This window comes from Panthera leo, chromosome D1 (genome assembly GCF_018350215.1).
Source record: "Panthera leo isolate Ple1 chromosome D1, P.leo_Ple1_pat1.1, whole genome shotgun sequence".
Taxonomy (NCBI): Eukaryota; Metazoa; Chordata; class Mammalia; order Carnivora; family Felidae; genus Panthera; species Panthera leo.
In genome coordinates this window covers 88,963,557-88,975,839 of record NC_056688.1, presented here as the reverse complement: position 1 = coordinate 88,975,839, position 12,283 = coordinate 88,963,557, and the positions used below count along the sequence as shown (strand labels likewise).

At 43.1% G+C, this 12,283-nt stretch overlaps 1 protein-coding gene across 1 annotated transcript in view; it reads left to right on the top strand.

The window, feature by feature from the left end:
- Positions 1-4,641, top strand: part of SLC1A2 (solute carrier family 1 member 2) — a 102,227-nt gene extending 97,586 nt beyond the window's left edge. The window contains exons 10-11 of the mRNA XM_042904842.1: positions 341-572; positions 4,535-4,641. Coding sequence (XP_042760776.1) covers positions 341-572; positions 4,535-4,606 — 304 coding nt within the window. The 3' untranslated portion in view covers positions 4,607-4,641. The remainder of the gene's footprint in view (positions 1-340; positions 573-4,534) is intronic.
- The last annotated feature ends 7,642 nt before the right edge of the window (positions 4,642-12,283 follow it).

Here is a 12,283-nt window from a genome sequence, read left to right as displayed (position 1 = left end):
TGGGTGCTAATTCCGAGATCTGAGAATTATTGTCGTCCATTTCTTCCTTCTCTCCTTTCTCTTTGCTGTTGTTTATTGGGTTTCTACCATCCACCAGACGTTTTGCTAAGGCCTTTACGTACATTATCTCATTTGATTGTCACACAAGTTTATGAGACAGATATGATTGCTCTCTCCGGTTGACCAACAAGGAAATCAAGGCTCATGAAGATTAAGTAACTTGCCCCAGATCAGGCAAAGGGAAAAGTAGAGCCAGAACTCAACCCCGGGTTCTAGACCTTGGCCTCTCAACCACCATGTCACTGCTTCTTCACTAAACATTTTTGTTCTTTGTTCCCAGGGACAGGATGAGGACTTCAGTCAATGTTGTGGGTGACTCCTTTGGGGCTGGGATTGTCTATCACCTCTCCAAGTCTGAGCTGGATACTATTGACTCCCAGCATCGAGTGCATGAAGATATTGAAATGACCAAGACTCAGTCCATTTATGATGACATGAAGAACCATAGGGAAAGCAACTCTAATCAATGTGTCTATGCTGCACACAACTCTGTCATAGTAGATGAGTGCAAGGTACCTTTCCCGTTCATGGATATTGAGACCTGTATATAATAGTGCATGCTCAGTTTCCTAAGACAAGCACCAAAAGTCCTGCATGTATTATTGTCACATTTATTTTTCTGAAGAATCATGTAACCCAAGCTTCTATGAGTCCCAGATCATCTAACTCTGTGTCTAACGTGGCAGATCTAACAGTCAAAGAGCCAGTCGGTTGCTTGTTTCATCCATGTGATGTAAAACAATCATTTTGACCACCCCCCCCTTTCCACCCACTCCACAAATTTGATTGGTTTTCTTGAACATTTTGCCGAAGAATTTGTGGTTCTTAAGGCTTTGTTGGATTTCAAATATTCTATTCCTTGAATGAAACACTAAGAGAAATACCCAGAATCACTCAATATATGTAGCACAAGTATTCCTACTTGGTGTATATTACATGCTGGTCAAAAATGTGCCCACACGACTTTGTGCAACTATTTTTCTCTTAATTATTTTTGTGGGAAGGTGAGTTTTGACCTTGCAGTCACTGTGCTCCAAGAATGGGGAAGCTGTTTCAAGTAAAGGATAACTATCCCTGAGGACAATTACCCCATAGCCACTACATTTCACACAGTGGTGGCACCATCTTTCTTGAAGCATGGATGTTCTGGACTCTTTTCCAAGCTGCTGGGTACTAAGTCTTCAAGCTTGATGGGCTCTGTCTAGCCTTCATTGTAACTAACTTGACATTGTCAAAGACAGAGTGTCATGACCAGAGTGAAGCAAACTTGGAGAAACCCTGGCAGGTGAGCAGAGTCAACTCTGGGAGTTGGGTTGCCCAAATGGTTCCAAGTAGCATCTGAAGGCAATCGGCACCCAGTACAGGTTTCTGATATTCTTTTGATTCCTGCTGACAGGATCTTATTTAATAGTTAATTTCTCCCTGGGTTACTTCTGGGTCATTCCAAACAGACACATGGCCTCTGCCAGGCAAATAAGGGTGACACAGAAGTGCTTCTCTTTACTGGATTGTAACGTAGGTCCAGAAGTCTAATGGGCCAGCAGTAGTCTTTTGCTCACCCCCTCTCTACCGGGTACACGTGTGGGTGAACCAAGGCTCTGGTACAAATTAAGGAAGGACTTAGCCATCAAGAGCAACTGCAAAAACTAATTGACTCAGTGAAAATGATTCAAATTATTCGAAATTCAGATGTATCTAAAGCGCATATTCCATTCTCCTAGGAAGTTAGCTCTTCCCACGTCTAGATGAATGTGCTGGATTATTCCCCGTCAAAATTTGGGTCAACAAGGGTCCACATTCTCATGACATGGCTCTGTGCTCTATTTAACAATATTTATTGTGTGCCTTGTGGGGTTTAATTAAGCATCTCATTCCTGTGACCTCCTATATTTTGATCATTCATCAGATATTTATTGAGTGCCCGTTACCTGCAAAGCCCTGAAATAGGCAATGGGAGGACAGAAAAGCGAATGTACAATTTTGTAGGAAAGAGAAGGGTTGATTCCAAGTTACTGCCATACAAGGAAAAAGAATAGCATCAAATAAAATGAAATCACCATACATTTTTACATTTTGCAATTATATGTAAGAAGAATCGTAGTGACTAATTGCCTGTGGTGTGGCTCTTTTGGAGCTTCTCAAGAGGCTTCCTAATAGTGTTAGAAGGACATGTTTTGAAAAAGATCGTATATAGATATGGAGATACATTTAGATTTCAGACTTCCTGGGTTCTTTTTCTTAAAGGACATTAGGAGAAGTTTGCTATGTTCTTAGAGCAAAAACAACTCAAGCCCCCTAAAGGAAGAGATTTGTGAACTGTCCCTATCACTAGGAAGCAAGCCCATGAGGAGAGACCCTGTTTCCGCATTTATCACTGCTGTATCCCAGCACCTAAAGCAGTACCTGGCATGCAGTAGGCACTCTATAAATATTTGTTGTATGTATCCTTTTAGCATCTTGACCCTGTGCTTTGTTCAGACAACTTTGTTGCTGGCCAGTTCTGTAGAGATACTGGCTTAGTCCGTTTCTATAACTGACTGCCTACCCAACCACCTGCAAACTTGGTGAATTAGCATTTACATGGTCGAAAGGACACTGAGCAGGTCAGGGACATGCCGAATGGCCATGTTGGTTTAATAACTGTCTGGCCGTTTGGATTTTTCAGTGAAGTCATTGGGTTCGGCTCACCGAAGGTTAGTTGGCCTCAGCCTTTGCGAGGTGAGGCGAACACCTCTTCCCACCTAGACCAACGAAACTGAGTTGCCACTGATGCACGAGAGGAGGCAGCCAGAGCCATCAAGATGAATTTGCACACTTTCCCAGAATATCTGAGTCACATTTATTCCTGCCTTTGAACTTTCTTCTGGTCCATTCTCCATCTCACTGTTTTAAAAACCAAGATGGGAGACGTCAATGCTTCCTGTCAGCCCCCTCCCCTTCCTGCTTTTCTATTACCCAGGTGGTTGGAGCAGAGCAGGGTGGGATGGACCGGGGAGTTAGAGTCCTGGCTTCCTTGAACCGGCTCAGAAAAAGAAATGCCAAAAAAGGGGCTGTCCCGGCCACTTTCGAAACACAGGCCCCAGTATTCAACAACAGTGACGGCCACAGCAGGGCACACCCCCAAGTGCGGCCTGGTGTTCCAAAGGCCGCACAGCATGATTTATACTTTTGTACAGCTATTGATCTGGTTCATCACGGAAAGCCAAATAGGCACATTCAAGGTCAGAGCGAACAGGCAGCTTTCTCCAGGCAGACAGTTTGTTCCTGGCAGTCTTTCCTGAGAGTTCACTGAAGGGGAAACAAATTTGCTGCCGCTCTGGTCAAAATGTTAACCACTTCGAGCGTTGCTACGTCATGTTGGTGTCTGCTGTTTTCAAACTCTTGCCTTGCCCTTGTAGTTGGAAGTTACGTGAGAGCTTTTTAATTGTCATCAGAATAACTGCATGTGGGGTGGTCATGGCTTGTTGCATGGTCTTTCTAGAAAACTATGGGCGCCCACGTGGGGGTTGGAGAAACGAATGGCTTCTGTTTTCATTCGCTCGGTTTGTGAAGGGCACTTGTGTTCTGTTCCTAGCATGGTAGTGTGTGTTCCTAACGCATGCGTTTCGCTGCCTCTCGGGTTAAGAAGATCCGATTTCTTTCCAACATTGCTGCATTTGTCATGTCTCCATATCCTAATGCTTCCATAAATCCAGTCTCTCCATTATGTGGAATATCAGTCGTGGGTTTAAGTTTGCACATGACGTTGAGGACAGACAGATGGAAGGTAAGCTAGGAAAATGATTTAGAAGTGGAGGGGAATACCTCCCACGCTGTGTGAGGGTTCAGTTCGCTTCGAGCCAGGGAAGCATAATAGAGACACTCTGGTGGTTATACTTGATTGTTAAATGCCTGCATGGGAATAATTTGGATATAATTTGGAAATAATTTGGACGTCTGGCTTTTAATTCCCCTTTCCTTCTCGATTTTTAAAGCCTGGACAGCTTACCTGGTATCCACGCCATCATGATTTCCGATTTCGAAACTGGACGTGTATAAACTCCACCTGGCCTCATGGCAACTGAACCCTTCACTAGCTGTGCATGAGTAGAACTAGCTGTCTAGTTCTGGATTTTTCTCTGGTTGTATGGAGTAGCACAAGGGCACTGTTTGTTAAGGGCTGCATTATTCTCTGATGGGTCTATGTGTAGCTAGACGCCCCCGCCACCCTGAAAGCATTAGTAGAACTCATGTCCCAAATTTCAGACTCTCTCCAGTTCCTCTGTACTCCCCAAGGCAAATATGTACTTTTCACTATTTACAAATCAGTGTCGAAAAGCAAGACAGGCTCAAAATCAATTTGGAAAGAACCACATTTGAAACCAACATGTAAGTCATGTAGTGTAACTCAGATCTCGTGCTTCTCCACATAACCCACGGGGTGGTTTTCTGGTTCGTGGCCTGTAAGCTGGATGTTGATGGTGATTATTTTCAGGTAACTCTGGCAGCCAACGGAAAGTCAGCCGACGGCGGTGTTGAGGAAGAACCTTGGAAGCGTGAAAAATAAGGATATGACTCTCAGCAAATTCTTGAATAAACTCCCCAGCTTATCTTATGGTAAAAGAGAGTTCAAAACAAGCTTTCTTTAAAAAGAAAAAAAGATGCATTTATTTCTGTGTTTACTTAATCCGTTAGCCGAGGCTTCGAGGATCTGTTGTGAGTCAGTGATAGGCACGGTGCTGTGTGTTCGCCAAGTCATGCTTCGTAACCGTCTCGTTTTCTCGCCCGTATTATTGTTTGGATGGATGCTGCTGGAGGAACCAGTTGGAACTGAACGCGCATTCTTGCCGGCTTCCCTTTTCTCTCTAAATGCAGAGCCGTGGGCGCTCTTTTCCCCGGGGGATGCGACTAACGCAATGTGGTGCACTCCGGGGATTTGGGATGACGAGCAGACACTCAGCGTGTGATCCCGTCAAGTGTTTTTCATGCTTCCGCTTCGTTACGCGCAAGAGATTCTGTTAGAAGCCTCTAGAAGTTAATTCTCTTGAAATGTCTTGTAGAGTTTGCCCATGTGTTGATTAAAAGCAAATACCTGCCTTAGGGAACTCTGATGATCTAGCTTCTATATATATATATGTATATATATATATATATATATATATACATATATATATATACACTCTTGAAACGAAGTATTTCAAAGAAAATTCTAGTGGGCACTGTGCTCCTCGCGACAATTGATCACGGAACCCGCTGAGTTTCTGCTCCACCCTTACCTAGTCTGTGGCAATAGTTATTGACATTTCAAAGTATGTTTCATAATTTGCTCCAAATTTGATAATGGATTAGCATGTAATTTGCACATAGCCGCTGTACATATTGACAAAAGTAAGAGAGCACAGCCAACGCAGACTTGAACCAGATTCAAACAATCCAATTTGTTTGGGTTTGGTTTGCATTCACCTGACATAGTGAAATCAAGTGAGATTATTTGATTTATGCTTTCCTTTCTTTGCTTCAGCCCTCAAATACTTGTTTGGGTTTCTAACCAAGAAAAAAAAAAAAAGGCATTTTTAATCCCCAAATTATTTCAGTTATAGCCTCATTAACCTGGAAGACCTAATCATTTTACTCTTCTCACACATGGAGGACAGTTATGTTGGCTATGCCTCTTTTAACACCACCTCTTGATGAGAGCAAAACACTGTCATTGATCGAATGTGTAGAAAGCTTTTGGTACTATTCTCTCAAAGCACATAAAACCAGGTACAGGGCACAGTTGAAAGCAGGGTCCGTCTTCTTCCCTAGTCTTCTCTGTAGCAAGGAACAGAAAATAAGCATGGGCAAATCCCTATAAAGGTGACATTCCTGTGGCAAAGTCAAGGCAGCCTTGAGCCCTGAATTGGGAGCAAATGATGACTCCTTCCAGCTTCACAGACGGAATCTTTTCAAGGCTGTCACAGTTTGAGGGAGTCAGTAATACAAATGGATTAGCACAGTGCCTTGTATGCCACAGGCACCCAATGACTCCGGATGATAGATCGTGCAAGCTAAATCTGTTGATGTCGCTACTATCCTTTTCCCGTTGAATAACTCACAGTATTTTCCTAAGGTTGCTGGCTTTGGGAGTCTGCTGGGAACTTGAACGTGAATCACTGAGAAGTAAAGTACACTTGACTAACTCTGAAGAGTGTGTAGAAGCTGGGTCCACACGTAGGAATCGGGTGGTCATCAGAGGCCAGCAGATGGGTGCTGGGGTATACGTGAGTAGTCGTAGAGTTCAAATTCTTTGGGGAGAAGGGGTGATAGACATCCCATACGCTTTATTACCTATTCCTGATGACTTTTCTTTTCCAAACCAGACACCTTTGGAACATACAAGAGACGTGAGCTTCCAATTGCTTTTGTCTCTGAAACCCTTGTTATTTTTGGATAAGGATCACTATTGAGCAGTATTAAGCAGCTTTTTGCCTTTAAAAAAAATTGCCATTGGTTCTTCATTTTCATTAGATGGACAGTTGACTGGGTGGCCAAGGACGTGCTGAAATGTAGTAGTGGAAAATGCATCCTTTAGAGCAGATATTGTGGGTCAAGGGGACAGTTCCTGGATTTAGCTATGAAACTGTTATGGATTGTCTTTAAGTGGTGCTCCCGAGAGCTTTTTTATGGCGAAGAGAAGGATCTAGGCAAGGCAGCGAGGAGTTTGTGGGTTTTGCCGTTCAAGGCCAGGTTAGCACTCGTACACGCTGACATGTTTCCCGAAAGAGTGGTCTCAGGATTGTCTTCCCAAGACTCTGCCTAAATGTCTTCCTGCCTTGCTTTGTCGTCAGCATTTTCCTACTTATCCTATGAATACATAAGGGGACAGTGATTCAGGAGAAACAAGGTGTATGCTTAGCAAAGCAGGTTTTTCTGGTTTTAGACTACATGTAACAAATTTCATGAGAATATGCTTAGGAAATCACATTCATCTGGAAATTCGACAAATCACATTAAAAATGAATAATCTGTCAAGTTCAGGACTAAGCTGAAAATCCAGGATGTATGTAGAGCTGACGTATGACTGTGTTCTCTATTTTTTTAGGTCTCATTCATTCTTCTTATGCCATGCCCATTTGGGCTTTCCTTGCCCATCATGTGTGCCATGAACAGAACAAACAGATCCATAGTATACCTCCAAGACACTTTTTCTAAATAAGATCTGTATAATCTGTCAGTTATATGCATAGATTTATATTAATAGGTTCAACACAGATATAAATGCTTATAACAGTCCATTAATATTTGATGATGCATAAAAGCTATATGCAGACACAGCAGGCCAGAACCACACGCTCATCCTATGAGGTCAGTAAGTCAGGGCTTCGGCAACGCCATTTTGTTACAGACCCATTCACTCTTCTTAGGAATCCGCGTCATTTTGAGAGCAAACCAACTAACCAGACTTTTATCTTCCCCTTTACGATTTTTGCCCACTGGGAAACCCAAGTAGAATCATCATGTACTTACTAACTACAATGCAAAGAGCCAAATCCAGTCAGCAAGAAGAATGGCTTATCTCTCAAGGTGGGATCTTTGAGGATGTGCCTCCCATATAGAGTATCAAAGAACCAAGGCAATCGTGTAGATTATGTAGATCTTCAATATGGACTTCAAGTAATAAGATCTGAACCAAGTAGATGTCAGATTGAATTATTCACTTCCTGTTGTGTGTGGAAACACAGTCTAGGGTCTCATTGCCTGCAGAAGTTACCTTGTCCGTAAAAGACAAGTATGTGCTTCTCCCCTGCAACTGCTGGTCAGCTGATTTGCTTCTCCCCTGCAACTACTCGTCAGCAGAAAGAAAGGGTACCCCAATGCCTAGCTCCTGGATTTAGACTGGTGGAAACTGACAAAGGCTTCAGGGAAATTCAATTTGTGGGGAGATGTATTCCTGGTAGGAGATGTCAGGAATCCCAATGACTGGTTGATTAGAGGGCCTCGGGTTATTTCCAACCTTGCATGGGGAAGTGGGTCATTTGGCAGTGTGTCTCATCAAGAAACCCTTTTGGAGTTGGGTAACTCATCTGCCAGGTTTCTGAAAAGAAACCCAATCCTGCCATGTTTTTGCAACTGTCCCGCTTCCTTTAGTTTTTAGTACAATATTTTACTTTTGTCAGGATTACGGGTTCTGTCTGTGCTGTATTTCCCAGGAAATACAGCAGTAAGTCCAAACAGGTACGCACATGCTCAGAGAGAATTCTTCCATAGTTCAGACTCTTGAGGAGCAGGTCTTTGTAGCCCTTGCTTGGCTTTATGGCTAAAAGTGCTCAGCAGTTACACCCAGTGGAGGTGGCTCTTCTGTGCTGCTTTTTAATTCTTAGGGCCATATAGTTGGTTTTACTCTTCTTATTCTCCAAATAAACTCATTCCAAGCCAAGCAAATGGACCAATGATAGATTTTTTTCAGTTGTCGTAATACTTGCTCTTGGAATATTTGGGTCACAATAAGTATACTCTTAACCCCCATCACTTGTTTCACACACACCCCATCTCCCCTCTAGTGACCACAGGTCTGTTCTCTATATTCAAAATTCTGGGTTTTTTTTTTTTTTTTTTTTGTCTGTCTCTCTTTTCTTTCTTCATTTGTTTCTTAAATTTGACATATGAGTGAAATCCTATGGTATTTGTCTGTCTCTGACTTATTTCACTTAGCATTATACTCTCTCTGAGAACATAAAAAGATTAAGCAAAGAGCCTGAAGAAATTCTGAAGTGAGAGTTTTGTAAATCTAGTTGTCAGAGATCAATGGTCTCCGTATCTCCGGTGCCCTCTGGTTAAAACTTAGGATATGGGCCATTGAGCACCACCCCAGGCAGGTGCCCTATCGGCAGACTGTTCTCCTTAGGTGGAGCAAGTCCAAAGCTTCTCATGCAACAGTAGCTTATGGTTTTCCCAAAAGGAAAACCCAAGGCCCCACCCTTCCTCCTCCTTTCTTATTCCACCTGCCATCGTTGCTGCTTAAGAGACAATTAAGTAGAAGCTCACATGTGTCAGTGCAAGAGTTGGCTTTAGAAAAGATGGCAAGGAATCTTATTTGGACACTATCCCATTGCATAGCATAGCACAACAAATTCAGGTAATGACATAGGGATGATGAGAAATGACCCAATTGGGTACAGGAAACATTTGACTTGGATGGTGCCAGTTTGTAGCTGTATAACTTACACAAGTCACTTTATGCCCAAACCTCATTCCTTCCCATATGTAAAGTGAAGGGGTCGGCTTAAGTGATTAAAACCCTCTTCCAGTCCTGAGAATCCGTGATATTATGATCTCTGCTTTAATTTCTTATTTTATTAGAGGCTTACTATTATAAAATATGACTTACGTATCATTTAAGTCGGAGTGGCCCTCGATGGTGAATAATCACTTTGGATCTTTTTTCATCCCCTTGGGGGGATATTAAACTCAAGCCTCTCTCTTCATTTGATGTTTTACAACAAGCTTGGAAGCTGGCCATATTAATCCACAGTTTGTGTTTTGGGATGCCAACAGACATCCTTTCACAAAACTGCCCTTTGCCTAACTCACTGTCTTCGTAGAAGTAGCGATTGAGCTCAGAGGAAACTGCTGCTTGGCCAAGGGGCAGGGTGCGTCCATAGCTTCACTCAAGGCCTTAGATCATTCCTGCTGTAGCAACAGAGCCCCTTCCAAACACCCCAAACACACGGTTTTCTCCAAACCGTCCTAATTGCCAACCCAGTATGGGAATTGGGGAGGCTTTGGCAAGTAAACTTGAACACTTTTATGAAATTTGGTGCAAGATTTACAGAATAACAGCAACCATCTGTCACTATCTTCCCTCTCTGCCTGTATGCAGTCACGCGCATCCAAGCACAGGCTGAGCCTGGGCCCAGTCCTTTCTCTGGAGAGATGAGCAGGGATATTTGAATTCACTCTCAAATTGTCCCCCTGGTTCGTTTTTATCGTGGGCACCACGTAGAAGCTCTGTCTCACAAGAGTGGAGCTGGGCTGGTTACCATTGCCCTCGTCAATACCTCAGGAATTTCTAAGGTAGGTAAAATGCATGGTCTGTCTGCAAGGTGCGTGCCACCAGCCGTGGCCTTTCAACACCCTCTTGCACTTTCTGGTACTGCTTGCAATGGGCCGCTGCCTTCATCCTCGCTCTGTGTCCAGACTTCTGCTAAATATGGAATAGGTTTGGTATTGAATGTGCTGTGAGCACCTTTATTGCCAGAGAAGACTTCAGCTCTTTAGATTTGAGGAGCCATGATGTAAGACCGGGGCTGAAAGGACGGGGTTAAGTTTTCTGTGTTGGTTTGCTTTTTACGTGCAGAAGACCGGACTGCGAGAGCAGCCAGGAAAAGGCTATTTCTTAACTGACCCAAATAAGAACCTAGAAAAGTGAGAGAAGCCCTCACGTTCTTCTTTCATTCACTCAAATTATATCCTGAATAATTACCGATGAGGTTTTTTTTTTTTTTTTTTTTCTGTGTCCAGCCTTGCTTCACCTTCCTACCTCCAAACCAAGTATCCATTTTTATAGTTTTATTCTTCTGATTGTTATACGGGGGCCCTTTTGTGCCGAGACTAAAGCTGATACCGAAACAGACCCCACTGCTTTGCAGAGTCGACACGTGGCCTGGAGCATGGGTAATGACAGGTCCCCAGTTGCTCCAGAGACACCCCCAACCCCTGGGTGAGTGTTGGAGCGTACCAGCTGACTGTTACCCTTGTCATTGTTCCCCATGGAGACCGGGGATGATGAAGTCAGAGCCTTGCTCCTTCTGGGGCTCCGTTTCTCCCCATGGCAACCATTCAGCCTGCCTAGAAATGGCTGTTGCCTTTGGTAGGAGAGAAATGCACACACTAGCCAAGGAAGTTGGTCTAGCACAACTCAGGTTTCTCCTCCATGGAGCGAATCCTCTGAGATGTGTGATCAGAAAGCTGGCACTCTGGTTGCTTAATACTCCGGGAGAGCAATTTTCCTTACTAGGAACTCAACGTTGGGCATCCAGATCCTTCCACAAATCACCTTAACTTCCTCTCTTCTTCCTCCCCTTTGGGAAACCTCAGCATTGCATATTCCCATGTTGCACAACACAGATCAGATTATCTGGTCGCTATAGAGATTTGTATATAAAAGACTACTTTTGTGAGGATTTTTGTATATTGTTTTTCTATTTGTTTTCTACGGCTTAAGGAGAGAGCTGGCAAACTGTGAATCTAATTTGATCTTGCTGCCAGCAGATATATTTTGGCTTCCTGGTAAGAATCGATGTTACCAGGGACAATACACTGCCCCCTGATCAGTATTCCACCCCCCACCCCCGCCCACTCACAAATTCCTCCAGCCCGATCTCACATTCTTTTTTAAACAAATCCCTGGGCTTCTTTGTTATTATTTATAAAGAGCATGAGCAAATGTATTTATAGACCTGGATATTATATGTTTACTATTGATTTAGCCTTTCATAATGTTACAGGTTTGTATCTACTCTTCATAAAGCGTAAATAACTCAGTGTAGACTGAATTAATCTATTTAGTATCTGTAATTTTGCAGACAGATATTTTCTTATGGTATTTTCTATATGACCACATATGTAGAATTATAACTAATTAGAGCGCAAGAAGTTTCTACAGCAATTTAGAGCTATCGCTTGTTTCCTGAGCATAGAGCCGCATTTGAAAAATTTAAGAATCCAATCCTTCGCGATGCGAGGAGCAAAATGACCGTAAAGGACAGGGAATCACTTAAGTCTGTGAGCTGGTGAAGATATGCATTCACACAATTAGTCTTTTTAACTTGAGGAATGGTGCTAACTCATTTTTGACACCAGACCTCAGTTTTCCGGCTAAGCGTTCAAATTTTGCAACAGCAAGAAGATGAAAAACAAGGCGATAACAGTGGGACCATTTCTATATCAGAACCTCCCCTGCCTTCCCAATTATTCATGTGCATTGGCTTCGGAAACCCTCGAACAGCAGAGCTTGAGGGCAAGTGCTCGGAAGCAAATCGAGAGAGATGTGTTGCAGTTCCTTCTTGCCAAGCAAATCGGAAGTAAATGTCACATGGTTATGTGAATTGAGCACAACGTTTTCAGAAAAAAAGTTGTCAGTACCAACTACGAAGCAATAATAACTCTTACCGCTGGGGCTGGAGGTGGGGGCTTAGAGTCATACTGAAATTGTTGAGAAGCAGCCCAGGTAGATTCTGTCCTCAGGTGAATATGTAATTTC